General features: G+C 44.2%; 1 protein-coding gene across 4 annotated transcripts in view; it reads left to right on the forward strand.

Moving 5' to 3' along the window:
* The window catches only part of LOC126476887 (uncharacterized), a 38,341-nt gene that overhangs the window by 9,333 nt on the left and 12,701 nt on the right, over positions 1–16,307 (forward strand). Inside the window, exon 3 of one of the 4 annotated variants that reach the window (XR_007587350.1) lies at positions 11,799–12,139. The exons of 2 other annotated variants lie outside the window; for them this stretch is intronic. Coding sequence is in view for 1 of the 2 variants with exons in the window: in XM_050103577.1 (XP_049959534.1) it covers positions 7,218–7,626 (409 nt within the window). In the remaining variant the exon portion in view is untranslated. Of the gene's footprint in view, positions 1–7,217; positions 8,053–11,798; positions 12,140–16,307 lie in introns of those variants that run through there. One more of the 4 variants, XM_050103577.1, reaches the window with a different exon arrangement.

A 16,307-nucleotide genomic window follows, 5' to 3' on the forward strand; every position in this document is an offset into this window, starting at 1 on the left:
TAAATTTTTCTGACAGACGAACTGCAAAATAAATGTAGTCAGAGTTAAAACAGCCACTTGTCCTACAGTAAGATGAAATTGTGGATCAGAAAGAATCTAATTTAGTATTTTTCATCAAAACTTAAGAAGTATTCTTAAACAAAAAGGATGAACTTCTAATACAAATACAAGAAATATTAGTGCAAAGAGGATATTAACAGGTACTGTATACTCTGAACATCACTTGGAAATAACTGAAATTGAACAGTTATTTATGGATGGACAAGACCTAATAGAATGCCATTATAGAATCAGTGAAAAAAAAGAGACACTAACTTATATACAAAAAACTGAAGTTAAGTCGCAGAAGTTACAGATCAGGAATATTGTGTTGAACAACTCTTTACATGCTACTCCACAGCATCAGGTTTACAAACACACAAGATTATAGTACTGAATTTTTACAAGTCACCAGCAGGAACTATCTTAAATAGAATATACGTTCTTCATTCTCACAATCATGTTCCCAGTTAGAAGGTCATAACATAGTAGCCGTGGCCACCTTGTTTCAACAGCCAACGGCATTAAGCAATTTAGACGTAGTGGTAACACTTCTTCTTCTTCTTCAGTAGCAGTACAGCCCTTGGTGAGCCTTGGCTTGTCTAATGATCTTCCTCCACGTTTCTCGGTTGTTTGCTGCTCTTTTACACCAGTGGACCCCCATACTGGTGAGATCCACTATTATGTCATCAATCCATTTTCTTCTGGCTCTCCCTTTTCGCCTAGCTGAAAGGATCACACCTTTCATGATTTTCTTTGGAATTCTATCCTCTGCCATTCCCTCCATGTGTCCTAGCCATTGTATTTGCTGTGATTTCACAAATTTTACTATGTGTCTACCTTGTATTAATATTTGTAATTCGGCATTGTAACATAATCTCCAGCCTTCTTCCTCCCATATTGGACCATAGATTTTGTGTAGTATTTTCTGCTCAAAGGTTCTTAGTGCATTTTTGTCATGTTCTGTCAACATCCATATCTCTGTCCCATATGTGATAACTTGGGCAGACTAGGGAGTTACATATTAGCAGTTTTCTGTTTCTTGTTTCAAGGCTACTCCTGAAAAATTGCATATTTGCAAAGTAAGCTCTGTTTCCTAGTTGTATTCTTTCTGTTATAGCCTTTCCAATACTGTTATCATTTGTTATTAGGGCTCCCAAGTAGTTAAAAGAGGACACTCCTTTGAAGCATTTCCCATTGATGTTTAGGTCTTTAGGGGTTCGTCTGGCCTCAGAGTGTGACATTACCATATATTTTGTTTTGTTTTCATTTACTATGAGGCCAATTTTTAAGGCTCCTGTTTCCATTGCCCAGTATGTTTCTTGGAATGTAGTGATATTTCTTCCTACTCTAGCAATGTCATCAGCATATGCACATATCTGGCTAGTTTTCATAAATATGATGCCTCTTTTGTTGATTTTATTTGTGTTATAACTTCAAGTTGAAATAATGTATTTCAAGGATGACACGATACATGTAAGTCACAGATCAAGTAAACAAAGTAAGGTGTGTGTACACTTAAACAGTAAAATCAGAACTGAGTCCAAGTCTAGCGGCCGCTGGCTTGCTGGCCGCTTAGGTGGCACTGCTGCTGCATGGCTGGCAGACAGCACCGCATGTAGAGGATGCTCGTAACTGCGCGAGCGGCACTTTGAAAGATCGGCGAGTCACAACACTTTTCCCCCCTTTGAAGTTTTTGCACATGTCTTGATGGAGGTGGCCTGTAGATGGCTAACGTCCTTAGGTGTTGTTTGACTGGCCATAAAGTCTCGAGGAGGAGGCTTCCTGTACGGACGGAAGTGTCCACGATGATAACGGGTCAAAATGTGTTATAACAGGAGACATGGGCGATGTGACCACGTCCGTAGGAGAAGGAGGCGAGTAGAGTTGTTCCGACAGATGGTGGTCATCTGGTTCCTGCATGGGCACGTCTCCTGTTGGCGTTGGTTCTTGTGCTGGCACCGAGATGATGGTGAGAGAACTGCGTTGTGAGTAATGAGAGATTCCAGGATCCCGAGCTTCAGGTAGAGCCGAAGGTGGCATAGCGGCATCTGGAACAGGCTTTGCCAGCACAGGAGGCCGAAGCTGGTCCGAATGACACTCTGCAACACCCGTGTCCGTCTGGATTTCATACAGGCATCGGCCACAGTGTCGTAAGATGCAGCCAGGACTCCATTTTGGCTGCCTGCCATATCCCCGTACCCATACGAGGTCACCGGCGGTGAACCGGCCAAGCGAAGGCACCCGCGGCCGCGAGGTAGAAGGCCCCAGAAGATGAAGTAGCATGCGGGGCTGTCAGCCATGTAAGAGCTCAGCCGGGCTGTGGTCCCCCATGGGGGTGAAACGGTAAGAAGCCAGAAATTGGAGAAGCGCATCCTCAGCAGCAGAAGAAGTCAGGAGTTTCCTCATCTGAGCCTTAAATGTGTGGACCAGATGTTCAGCCTCACCGTTTGAGTGTGGATGGAACGGAGGGGCCGTGACATGCATGACGCCGTGATGGGCACAAAAATCCACAAAATCGGAAGAGGCAAATTGCGGACCATTATCAGTAACAAGAGTAGAGGGAAGCCCTTCCAAAGAGAAAATGTGAGCTAGAGCATTTGTGGTTGCCATGGTGGTAGGCAACGTGCAGCGGACAATGAAAGGAAAGTTAGAGTAGGCGTCAATAACGAGAATCCAATAATTGCCTAAAAAAGGTCCCGCGAAGTCAGCATGAATACGCTCCCAGGGCTTCTCAGGCAAAGGCCACGGTGACAAAGATGACTGTGGGGCAGCGGCCTGTGACGCACAAGGGCCGCAGGCAGTGACCATGTGTGCGATTTCAGAGTCGATGCCAGGCCAGTACACATGACGGCGTGCCAGAGATTTTGTGCGAGGGACACCCCAGTTCCCTTGGTGAAGGAGGCGCAAGAGCAAACCACGCAAAGATGCAGGTACCACAACACGCGGCAAAGTATTTTCGGTGGAAAGGAGGATAACACCATCCCTAGCCTTGAGATGGTAACACAAAGTGTAGTAGTTCCGCAACGGATCAGATGTCTAGCGGACGGACGATCTGGCCAATCCTTCTGAATATCCGGGAGAGGGTAGGGCCAGAGCCCATAGCAGCCGCCGGCCAGTCCCCGGTGATGGGGAACCCGTCCACAACCCGCTGCTCGACAACATCCAGGTGGAAACACAAAAGTTCGTCCCTATCGAATGCCAGATCAGGACCCATGGGAAGGCGAGACAGTGCATCAGCATTTGCATGTTGAGCTGTCAGCCGGAAATGAGTCTCATAATTGAAACGAGACAAGTAAAGAGCCCAACGCTGGAGGCGGTGTGCAGCCTTGTCGGGAAGTGACGTAGATGGATGAAACAAGGAAACAAGTGGTTTGTGATCCGTAACAAGATGAAATTTGGATCCATAGAGAAAAACACCAAACTTATGAAGAGCATAAGTAATGGCCAAAGCTTCTTTTTCAATTTGAGAATACTTTCGTTGGGCATCCGTGAGCGTTTTGGAGGCATAAGCAATGGGTTGTTCAGAACCATCAGAAAACGGTGCGCAAGGACTGCACCAAACCCGTACTGAGAGGCGTCCGCGGCAAGAACAAGATGTTGGCCAGGTCGATAAGTAGCCAGGTACGGGGCCTGTTTTAGCATAGTCTTAAATTTCTGGAAAGCCGCATCGCATGACGCGAACCAGTGAAAAGGCACGTTTTTATGCAACAGGCGATGCAACGGCTGAGCCACTGAAGCAGCAGACAGTAAAAACCTGTGGTGGTAGGTTATTTTCCCCAAGAAGGCCTGCAGTTCCTTAACAGAGGTAGCGCGAGGAAGGGCATCGATGGTTTGCTAAAGCGGACAAATATCATCCCGAGAGAGTTGAAACCCCAAGTACGTGATAGATGCCTGAAAAAATTTTGATTTCTGAAGATTACACTTAAGACCGGCAGTCTGTAAAGGTCGGGACACACACGTCCGGGCCATGTCAGGGCCGAGCGTCGGACGAGTGACGGCCATGCTCTGGTCCGTTCCTGCAGGGGCCACACATGACCGGGACACGTCCGTGTCTTTGTTGTTCCTTGTAGTGACTCGGACGCGGTGATCTGTGTTTCTGTTTGTGAAAGCTGTAAAACATGTTCACTAATTTTCGTAATAGTGAATTAGGACTTGTAGCACTTGCTTTGGACAAAGAGGAAAAAGAACGAAGGCAAACAAGAAGAAGAAAATTATGGATCCACAGTGCCTGGAAAACAAGACCAGTACAGGGAGAGTTTCGAACATTATTTTCTCATCTCATAGATCAGGCTGTCCCAGCTCGTGGGCTCCGTTGTGAGCCGCGGAGCGCTCCCTGCTCCAGGGAGCCACGTCGCTCGCTGTGACCAGTCAAGTGGGCCGGCACGTCGGCACGGCTGGCTGAGGCAGGCGGCAAGGCAAGGGTTTTGATCTGCCAGCTGCGTCTTACAAGATCGACAACCTCACACTCTTAGCTGCTAAGACGTGGTGACGTGCTACACCAGGAAATACGATCATCAGGAAATAAATAAGAAACAAATGTTTTACAAGAAATTGCATACTTAATTTATTGGGCCTCTGTAGTTTGAAATTTTCTTTTCATTGCAAGATCGGAAATATCAGGCGTCAAAGTGTTCGCAGCGTTAATGCGGAGGATGGCCTTCATTGTTGCATCCTGCAGAAGCGATCGTTCCTTACTTTATAACTGTTTTCATTGCTCAGAAAAGCTGCTCACATCAAAACGTAGATCCAAACATGCACATGATCTGAGCGGCATTGTTGTGAAGTTTGGGAAATGTTTTTTCTGTAATGAACACTACCATCGTGACAAATACAACGTGTTGTAGTACCTCTCGTTCAACAAAGTTGAATTCTGCAAATCAATAATCTCCAATTGAAGTGACGATGACAAGTCATTGGTGGAAACTGAAAAAGGAGTGCTGAACACCTTAAGTTCCATTTCCAAACTAGTGAGGTCGCGGAAACGTGTTTCAAACGACGTGATGAGCTGCTTTAAGTTTGCTTGGTAATTGCTGAAAGTAGTACCTTCAGGTAGTTTTAAAGAAGCAAGATGATTGAAGAACGTTAGATGTCCATTACTCATCTGTCTCTCAAATAAACGTAACTTTTCCATGAACACTTTGATCTGGTCACGTGCATGTCAACAATTAGCTGCCCTTTGCCCTGCAATGACAGATTTAAATTATTCAGATGCATAGTTATGTCAGCTAGGAACGCCAGGTCTGATATCCATTTTATATCTTTCAGACAACGCATTTCTCCCCCTTTCATTTCGAAATGGGTATTTCCTCACTAATGGCAAAGAAAACATCAAGAACTTTTCCCCGACTCAGCCAACGAACTGTACTGTGGTAAGATATATCCCCATACTCCGCTTCCACATCTTTCAGGAATCCTTTGAAGACGCACAAAATTCACACACTTCACGACATCTTTCATTACGCCACCTAGCTCTACTGTTTCAGCACACAGTGCCTCTTGGTGCATTACAGAACACGAACTATGTTGCACGTTTTGATACCCTCCGTATTACGAATCCGTTTTTAAACATATGTCTACTGGTATGTCGTTCTTAAGCCTGGCTGCCAGTTCTCTGCGTGCAACGCCTTCTACCTGACTGTATTTAATTCTGTATATTGTACCTCTTCGCAGAATTAAATACTTTATGACATACAAAACACTGCGGTCGACCATCCCTCTCAATGAATAGAAAGGTATCCTCCAATAGAGGTACAGAGCTCCCGCGGCTAGTCATAGCTGTCATTGAGCACGGATTATTACGGGTGCATGCGGCCAGGGGGCAGTGAGTTCGCTTTCCCCCTCCACGCGAGCTCCGAGCTGCCGCAGTGAGTGCTCCGGCTCCCTGGAGCTTGGTTGAAACAGCCTGTCATAGATGATGAGACTAAGTTTTATGAATATTTTAGGATGACGCAGTACACCTTCTGTGAACTTTTAAAGAAACTAGAACCAAGACTGAGAAAAAACGACACTTTCTGGAGAGTATCAGTTTCACCCAAAGAACGACTGGCTGTTTTTTAAAGGTAGGTTAAAGAAAAGTACACAGAACACAAATAAATAAGAAGTTTTAAGGACAGCATTTTTATTTTATTACTTTAGTAATTGAAAGATAAATACATAAGTTAGAAAATAATACAGTTAAATTTCTACTACCCTAAGAAAAACAAATGAGGACTATTCAGTGAATTAGTTTCTCAAGCTGATGAGGATGCACGGGAACTTGGAGGATGATGGCTTTGGTTATTTATATACGAATTGTGGGAATTCCTTTGCAGATCCAAAAGCTGCTGTGTAGGTTCGGTTGACACGTTTTCCACAGGTGAAGGATATGGTGTTGAAACAGATTTTGCTGAGGAATTGGAGGATGATGGAGTGAATTGATGGACTGATACATCATTCATGAGTGCTTCAGTTCAAAGTCTTGTACAATTGAAAAAATCCTACTTTTAGCTTGATGAAAAAGTAGTGAATGCAACGATTTTAGGGCTGGTGCTATACCAGCCAAAAAAGCATCAACTGGGTTTTGTATTTCTCTCTGTTTTTCAGCTTTTTTTCTGCCAAAATGTAAGCCATGAGCTGGCTTGATACTGATTCTTGTGGTTTAACCCCACGCTGAAATTTCCATTTCAGTGGTGGTTTCATAAACGTGTTCTTATTGGAAGTGACGGACAAATGAGCTGAGGACGTCTGGGAATGCTGAGTGCGCTCTATCAAATTCTCTGTTTCACTACCCTGGGTTTTAATGATCGATTCTTCATCTGCAATGTCTTCTTGTGTAGACTCTTTTTCGTTTTCAACAATAGACTGTTCCTCTTGGGAATCTGTATTTGATTCTTGTTTATGCTCATTATTGTGCATGTAAGGAACATTGGAAACTGTTTCTCGTTCTACCATGTAAGGTAGCAGGAACTTTAAGAGATCTTCATACTTATATTTATGAGCAGCTTGTCCTGAAACAGTTTTCCTTTTCTGCAGGGTCCTCCTTAGTTGATCACGAATGCCCTTTTTTTTTTGCGATCCCCTATTCCACCTGTAGCAAAAATATTTAAATCGCGTATTTATATTACAAGGTTTAAATGCTGCAAATATTTTATAGATTATGCAGTATTTCTCATCTCATACAGTTCAATTTTTTTCAGGTTCCTTGCTACAGGAGATTCCTTTAAAACTATTTCCTTCAGCTACAGGTTGGGAAAATCCACAGTTGGAGCTATCGTCCATGACACTTCTATAGCAGTTATAGATTTATTGTTAGAAGAGGTGATGCCTGTGCTGAATGAAGAAAAATGGAATGCTATATCTGAGGAGTTTTGGACAAAATGGCAGTTTCCAAACTGCATTGGATCTTTAGATGCAAAGCACGTAACAATACAGGCTCCAAACAACTCAGGAAGTCTCTATTGGAATTACAAAAAAACATATTACATTGTGCTTCTTGCTCTGGTTGACCCATGTTATAATTTTATTGCAATAGATGTGGGAGCGTACGGAAAAAACTCTGATGGAGGCATTCTAGTAAATTCAAACCTTGGAAAACAATATGCTTAGTGTCCCAAAGAGTAAAACTTTACCCGGAACTGATGTTGAACTTCCAATGGTAATTGTAGGCGATGAAGCTTTTCCTCTCAAAACATACTTGATGCGACCATATTCTGGCAAGAACTCAACAAATGACAAGGCTATATTTAATTATCGTTTGAGTCGGGCAAGAAGTATATCCGAAAATGCATTCGGTATATTGCAACAGAAATTTTGAATATTTAGAAGAATCCTTCAGGGAGATCCTAATAACCTCACAATGATTGTGACGGCCGCGTGTGTACTGTACAACTTTATTCGAAACATGGAAGGTTATAGGGTGCCCGAACAGAGGATGGATCAAAAGCAGGGATCCGGAAGATCATCAAATTTCGAAAACTACCTCGAATTTGTGGGAGATCAACAGATGCTGCATTTGCTGTACGAGAACAACTCAAAAAATTCCTGAATTCTCCACAAGGGACTGTGGAATGGCAAGAACATGTTGCCTTGGCGATATAACGATGACATAAACCAAACATCTCTTTGTAAAATAAAAAGTAAATAAATATCTTTCGGGTATTAAAACTCGTATAGTTTTTATCTTACCTTTGGCTTGTAGATCTGTTGCAATTGTCTTCCAAACTCTGTCTTCGTACTCGATATTCCTGTAGTTTTCACTTCCCTGATCGTAAAGAATAGGAAACTTGCGAACTTCTTCTATTAGTCGTTCCACATCCATGCTTTGTACACAGAACAGTCTTGCGCAATTGCACAGCTCACAAGACAATTCTACCGTCAGGCCATGTCTGTCACGTGAAAAATTAAACACGGCGAATCCCACCCGGCCCGGCCCCGGCCCATTGACATTCCCCGTGCACGGCCCGGTCAAGTGGGGCCCACTACATTTGTTTTAATGATGTATTTCATTGTTAGGGTGACAGCCGATACTCGGACGTGTCTCGGCACGGACACGGTCCGAACATATGTGTCCCGACCTTAAGACATGAAAAAGTGTGCGGAGATTCTGAAGATGTTCTTCAGTGGTGGAGCCAGTGACAACAATGTCGTCCATGTAATTTATACACTCAAGGACAGTGAGCAATAATTGTTCCAAGAATCGCTGAAAGAGAGCAGGGGCATGGCAACCCCGAATGGCAATCTTTGGTATTGATAGAGGCCGAAAGGTGTGTTAAGGACCAGAAACTGCTGGGAAGCAGCGCCGAGAGGAAGTTGATGATAAGCTTCTGACAGGTCAAGTTTAGAAAAATACTGGCCTCCAGCAAGTTTAGTGAACAATTCTTCAGGTTGAGGCATAAGGTAAGTGTCGATGAGGCAGTGAGCATTTACAGTGGCTTTGAAATCGCCACAGAGACGAATATGACCATTTGGCTTAGCAACAACGACAGGAGAGGACCACTCACTGGAAGTGACAGGGTGTAAGACCCCTGAAGCAGTGAAACCCAAGCAGTGGGTTTGAGCATGATATGAGCTTCAAAGTCATTTGCATGGCCTAACCCAGGAGAAAAAAGGGACGCAAATGTCAACAAGGAATCCAATTGAGCATAAGGAATAGCATCAGAGACGAGATTGACAGAGTCATCTATGGAGAACCTAAAAACGCGAAAGGCATCGAAACCAAAAAGATTCTCCGCGTTACTATGGTCGACCACAAATATGGGAACAGTGTGAACAACAGATTTGTAAGATACCTCAGCATCAAATTGTCCCAAGAGAGAAATCTTCTGTTTATTGTAAGTCCGTAATTGCCTAGTGACAGGTGACAGGATTGGAGAACCCAACTGAAGATACATCTGAGAATTGATAATAGTGGCAGCGGAACCAGTATCCACGTGCATGCGAACATCCCGACCAAGTATTTGGACAGTGAGGAATAACTTCCCTGAAAGGGAAGAAGTACAATTGACAGACAACACAGAAGCAGAATCAGCATCATGTTCATGAACATCAGGTATGCGGTCGGATTTGCAAACGGATTACACATGACCCTTCTTTTTGCATTTGTGACACACGGCCCAATGTTGGGGGCAATCCTTTCGTGAATGTTTCGTAAAACACCACGGACATGAAGGAAGTCGCCGTGGGTTTTGCTGCAGTTTCTTAGGGGTTTGTTTACGGTTAGGCTGAGGCTGCGCTTGGGAGCATACTGCGGCCACGTCGGCTGGCGGGGACATGCCGCACGCTTTATCAACAGCGCACAGAGGTTGTACGTGCCCGACGTCACCCCATGCCTCCATTTGCTACCACATGCGTATGCTTTTGAAAATATACGGACAGAAGTGAGCACATTTCAGCAAAGGACAAAGACACAGGATCTTTCAAAGGAGCCAATTGCGACAACAACCGATACATTTGAGGTGAAATCCATGAAAGGAACAGAGACTTACATGTTTGGTCATCCGCGACATGAAATGCCAAGAAGTGCTGTCGAAGACGTTTTTCGTAATCAGACCAGTCTTCCGCCATCTCGTCGTAAGGAGGAAAAGGAGGGAGAGACAACGACGAGAAATGCCCCGCGTTGGATGCCGCGACGAAATCACAAATCGCATTTGTGAGAAGTGTTTGCTGTTCAATGAGACCTTGCAACAGTTTCTCTAAAGTAGCCATGGAAACCTGTGGGTCAACGATGAAAAAGAAAAATTCACTACCTCGTCGCCAATTGTTATAACTTCAAGTTGAACTAATATATTTCAAGGACGACACAATACACGTAAGTCACAGATCAAGTAAACAAAGTAAGACGTGTGTACACTTAAGCAGTCAAATCAGAACTGAGTCCAAGTCTAGCGGCCGCTGGCTGGCTGGCTGGCTGGCCGCTTAGGTGGCGCTGCTGCTGCATGGCTGGCAGACAGCACCACATGTAGAGGACGTGTGTAACTGCGCGGCGGCACTTCTCACAGCATTATTTCTTCTGCAGCATCTTTCATGGCTTTTTCAATCGTGCTCCACCTTTTGTCTACTCCTACTGCGGTCTCTTCATTGCTCAGCTTTCTGCTAAGTGTTACTTGGTATTTTTTTACTTCACCAGGGAATTTCATTTTGTCAGTGTTCCAATTCAACATCTGTCCTATTCTGTTGCCATCTATTTGTCACAGTTTCTCTCTCAAGATTGATTTTATCACAAAGTGGTCTTAGTCACAGTTTGGTCTTCTGCATCTCTGTGCATCCATAACTGACATGGAGTGACGTGCAATCACTAAAATATGGTCAGTCTGATTGACTACTCCATTAACTGCAGACTTCCAAGTACCCAGATGGATTCTTTTGTGTGGGAATCAGGTACTTTTAATAATCATATTATTTCTTGCTGTGAACTGGCATAGTAAGTCTCCATTCTTGTTGTTTTCTTCATATAGTGAATATTTTCCAGGAACTCCATATGGATGTTCATTCCTCCCTATTTTTGTGTTATAATCTATTAATAGCATCAGATCATATTTAGGTACTGCACAGCATACTTTTTTCAAGTCTTCATAGAACAGTTCTTTAATTATATCCTCTTTTTCCTCTGTTGGTGTGTGTGCATTCACTATTGATATATTCTTAAATCTCCCTCTTAGTCTGAGTCTGTACATCCTTTCATTTATGGGTTCAAATTCTAATAGGCTTTTCTAATTTCCCTAATTGTTATAAATCCTGTTCCAAGTTGGCCTGTTTGCTCTTCTGGTTCACTATACACCAATGACTACTCCAGTTTATTCTCTGCCCATTCCCTTGCCGTCATATTTCCTGTAGCTGAACGACATCATATTTAAATTTCAAAATTTCATTGGCTATTTCTTTCATTTTTCCAGGCTGAAGCAATGTCCTCACACTCCATCATGCTACTGTCAGATCCTTCATTCTTTTCCTTTGCTGGGGTAATGATACTTATTTTCCATCCAGTTTCCGAGGCTTCTGCTGAATTTCCGTAACATTCTTTTTTTTACAGTGTGTTGTTATTAGCCCCATTCCCAACCTCCAACCTGGAGGCCCAAGATTTGTGCTAGGTTTACTCCTCTAGAGAAGCTGGCTTCACTTTGTCTCTAGAGCCCTCCCTGCCCTATGTTGTGGGACACACTTCATCTGGCTCCTCAGCTTGTTTCAACCACCAGCTGCATTAAGCAGTTTATATGTGTGAAAATGTTAACAATAAAATGTGTAGATCAGTTAGGTTATAAAAGTAAAACATTGTATTACAGGATCCTAAGTGTTATGGAATAAAGTCAGCAACCACACGCCAGTTGGGAACAACAGAGAAGAGAAGGCTGTGAGAAGAGGTCAGCCACTCACACGCTGACCGACATCCCTCCAGGATGACAACACAACAGCATCAGCACCTAGGTGAAGACGACATAAGTGCCGCTCCCAACTGGTGGCAGCCCACTTCGATAGCAGCTTCAACATTAGCCACTTCATTAGCTGATGCATCATGGCCTCTTTATTAGCAATCTCTTTGCAGCTCAGTTAGAGACCAGCAGTCACTGCAGTTCAGTTGTGGTCACTAGGACCAGAAGTGTTACTTGGGCTTGTCTATTCTGAAGAAGACTGATTATTTTGTAGGTCGCCATTTGCTTGCGACACTTCAGTGTAATTGCACTTTTGGGTGATCGTATATAAAGAACTACAAAAATTCTCAGATCAAAGTTAAGTATTTGTACTTGTCTTGTTGTAATAAAACTCAATCATATGAGTTGTTTGATTGTTTGTCTAGCGAACCAAGTATGCAAAATTCGTAGACACAACAACATGGCAATGAAATGTACGAATAACATGGTACTGATGATATAGGAGCAATAACATAGTAACAACCTGTTAATGATTCAAACCCAGAGCCACCAGCTTCCACAGCTTGTCTCTGTTTTGTTTTGTTGTAGGCTTTTGTGTTTTGCTGGCACCTTAATTCTATCTTGTCTTTTCTTTGCGGGGGTGTGTTTACTTTTTACCAGTGTCTCTTATAGTGTTTTTTCTATTCAGTGTTTTCAGGTGGGCATTGCAGAAACTTTCTTTGCTGGTGTGCTAATTTTTCTTGCTTGCATTGTCTGTTTATTGCATTTGCCTGTTCCAAAATGAGCAACCCAGCTCTCCCACCCCCTTCTCAGCACCTCAGCTGCAAGTGATAGATGCAACACATCTAACATAGATGTTTCAGTTTCAGACACAGCTGAATGCAACTCTTCTAAACACAGTACAGCAAGCAACAAATGCAGCATCACCACCCGACCAACATGCAACAACTGTAGCTCCAAGTGCCACATTGCCTTTTCACTAATTTAACGAAAAAGAAGAGGAACGGCTCAAGTGGGTACAACAGTATGAAGCCCATATCATTGCTTTCAAAGTATCAGATACTGTGAAACTACATTACTTTTTGTCAACATAGGAGGTGCAGTCTTTTGCCTCATTCAGGAATTGTTTCCCAGTGCCACTCCAAGTGGTCTTTCCTGTCATCAGATTGTAGGTTCTCTAACTAACTACACTCCTGGAAATGGAAAAAAGAACACATTGACACCGGTGTGTCAGACCCACCATACTTGCTCGGGACACTGCGAGAGGGCTGTACAAGCAAAGATCACACGCACGGCACAGCGGACACACCAGGAACCGCGGTGTTGGCCGTCGAATGGCGCTAGCTGCGCAGCATTTGTGCACCGCCGCCGTCAGTGTCAGCCAGTTTGCCGTGACATACGGAGCTCCATCGCAGTGTTTAACACTGGTAGCATGCCGCGACAGCGTGGACGTGAACCGTATGTGCAGTTGACGGACTTTGAGCGAGGGCGTATAGTGGGCATGCGGGAGGCCGGGTGGACGTACCGCCGAATTGCTCAACACGTGGGGCGTGAGGTCTCCACAGTACATCGATGTTGTCGCCAGTGGTCGGCGGAAGGTGCACGTGCCCGTCGACCAGGGACCGGACCGCAGCGACGCACGGATGCACGCCAAGACCGTAGGATCCTACGCAGTGCTGTAGGGGACCGCACAGCCACTTCCCAGCAAATTAGGGACACTGTTGCTCCTGGGGTATCGGCGAGGACCATTCGCAACCGTCTCCATGAAGCTGGGCTACGGTCCCGCACACCGTTAGGCCGTCTTCCGCTCGCGCCCCAACATCGTGCAGCCCGCCTCCAGTGGTGTCGCAACAGGCGTGAATGGAGGGACGAATGGAGACGTGTCGTCTTCAGCGATGAGAGTCGCTTCTGCCTTGGTGCCAATGATGGTCGTATGCATGTTTGGCGCCGTGCAGGTGAGCGCCACAATCAGGACTGCATACGACCGAGGCACACAGGGCCAACACCCGGCATCATGGTGTGGGGAGCGATCTCCTACACTGGCCGTACACCACTGGTGATCGTCGAGGGGACACTGAATAGTCCACGGTACATCCAAACCGTCATCGAACCCATCGTTCTACCATTCCTAGACCGGCAAGGGAACTTGCTGTTCCAACAGGACAATGCACATCCGCATGTATCCCGTGCCACCCAACGTGCTCTAGAAGGTGTAAGTCAAATACCCTGGCCAGCAAGATCTCCGGATCTGTCCCCCATTGAGCATGTTTGGGACTGGATGAAGCGTCGTCTCACGTGGTCTGCACGTCCAGCACGAACGCTGGTCCAACTGAGGTGCCAGGTGGAAATGGCATGGCAAGCCGTTCCACAGGACTACATCCAGCATCTCTACGATCGTCTCCATGGGAGAATAGCAGCCTGCATTGCTGCGAAAGGTGGATATACACTGTACTAGTGCCGACATTGTGCATGCTCTGTTGCCTGTGTCTATGTGCCTGTGGTTCTGTCAGTGTGATCATGTGATGTATCTGACCCCAGGAATGTGTCAATAAAGTTTCCCCTTCCTGGGACAATGAATTCACGGTGTTCTTATTTCAATTTCCAGGAGTGTATTATGACCAACAAGTGAATGTGGTGGCAGCTAGGTACCAATTCTTTCTTCACAAGAAAAGGTCGGAACAAACTTATTGTGAGTGGGTAACAGGTTTGCAGGGTATGACAAGTAAATGCAAATTCAGATGTGCTTGTGGTGCTTTATACTCAGATGTTATGTTGTATGATGTGATCATGTATAGTGTCACTGATATCAAACTTAGAGAACAGCTTTTGAAACAATCAGATCCATCATTTCATCACATAGTGCAAATTCTAGATCAGTATGATCCATGTGCTGTAGCAACCGATAAATTTGAACAGCCACCAATTTGTCAGGTTGAGTCATCCCTTGCTCACGATCAGCCCAGCAGGTAGCAACAGCATGCACATGCCAAGCAACGTAAACAGTTCTCTAAACAGGCAGCTACATCAATGAACAGAATTAAGTCATGCCCTCAGTGCTATTCATGGCACAAACGCCAAGATTGCCCATCCAGACAAGCACAGTGTTGCGCTTGTGGCAAAAAAGGTCACATACAATCCATATGTATGCAATGGAAAAAACATAAGAATTCTGCCCACTAACAAAAATCTAGTCACTAGGCCCATGTTATCAATGCAGTGTATTCAAAGCCTGCTGCAGGCATTACTAAAACTAGCAAGCAAACAGTTTCTTCAGTGCTACACCAGTCCAACAAACTTTTTGTTCAATTGCATCTTAGTGGAAAAAGGTGTGAAATTTCAGTTGGACATGGGTGCCTCAGTTACATTGTCAAACAGATATGAACTGTTAGGCTCCTTGCACCTACTTAAAACTAGCACACATCTGATAATGAACAAGACATTCCCATTCTCAGAAAATGTACTTTGCCTGACATATATCACTTGCAGACACGTACTGTGACTTTCACAGTGCTACAATCATGCAACTGTGAGAACATATTCGGCCTTGCTTCATTTGATTTGTTTGGCTTTCAAATTCAGGACAATGTGTTGTCAGTGAAGTGCATTCAATGCCAAAGACAGTGTAGCTCACTTGCTGAAAGAATTCCTTTAACTCTTTTCCGAAGGTTTAGGCAAGGCTAACAATTTTGTTGCACATATTGCTATGAAAGACAGTGCTCAACTGAAATTTTGCCGGGCCAGAACTGTTCCCATTGCATTACAGCACAATTTGGCTGCTGAACTTTAAGAATTGCAAGATAGTGGAGCCATTGCACCCATACAAGCTTGTCAATGGGCAAGTCCACTGGTTTTGCTCCCCAAATCTTCAGGTTGCATTCGCCTCTGTGTTGAATTTAAGTCTACAATCAACTCACAAACTGTGATTGATACTTATCAATTGCCAAACCCAGAGGATCTCATGGATAAATTAGGCACTGGTCGCTACTTTTCAAAAATTGATTTGCGTGACACATATCTTCAAATACCACTAGATGAACTGTGTGTGGTGTGAATACTCATTTGAGTTTAAATATTTTCATTTGCCTTTTTGACAGTGCTTCCTCACTCACCATTTTCCAATGGTATTTGGAACAGCTCACTGCTCAAGTACCAAATTGTTCAAAGTATTTTGACGATATTGTCATAGCAGGTCTTAAACCTGAAGAACACATTGCAAATTTGTGTGCTTTGTTTCGTGTGTTATCTGATGGAGGACTAAAGTGTAGACTGGACAAGTGTAATTTTTTTAAACCTGAGTTGCAGTATCTTGGTCATGTCATAAACAATTAAGGTGTACATCCTCTTCAGTTACATTTGTTAGCCATACATGACCTGCTAGTTCCTCACAATGTCACAGAATTGCAGTCAATCTTAGGGAAAATG

This window comes from Schistocerca serialis, chromosome 1 (assembly GCF_023864345.2).
Source record: "Schistocerca serialis cubense isolate TAMUIC-IGC-003099 chromosome 1, iqSchSeri2.2, whole genome shotgun sequence".
Classification (NCBI taxonomy): domain Eukaryota; kingdom Metazoa; phylum Arthropoda; class Insecta; order Orthoptera; family Acrididae; genus Schistocerca; species Schistocerca serialis.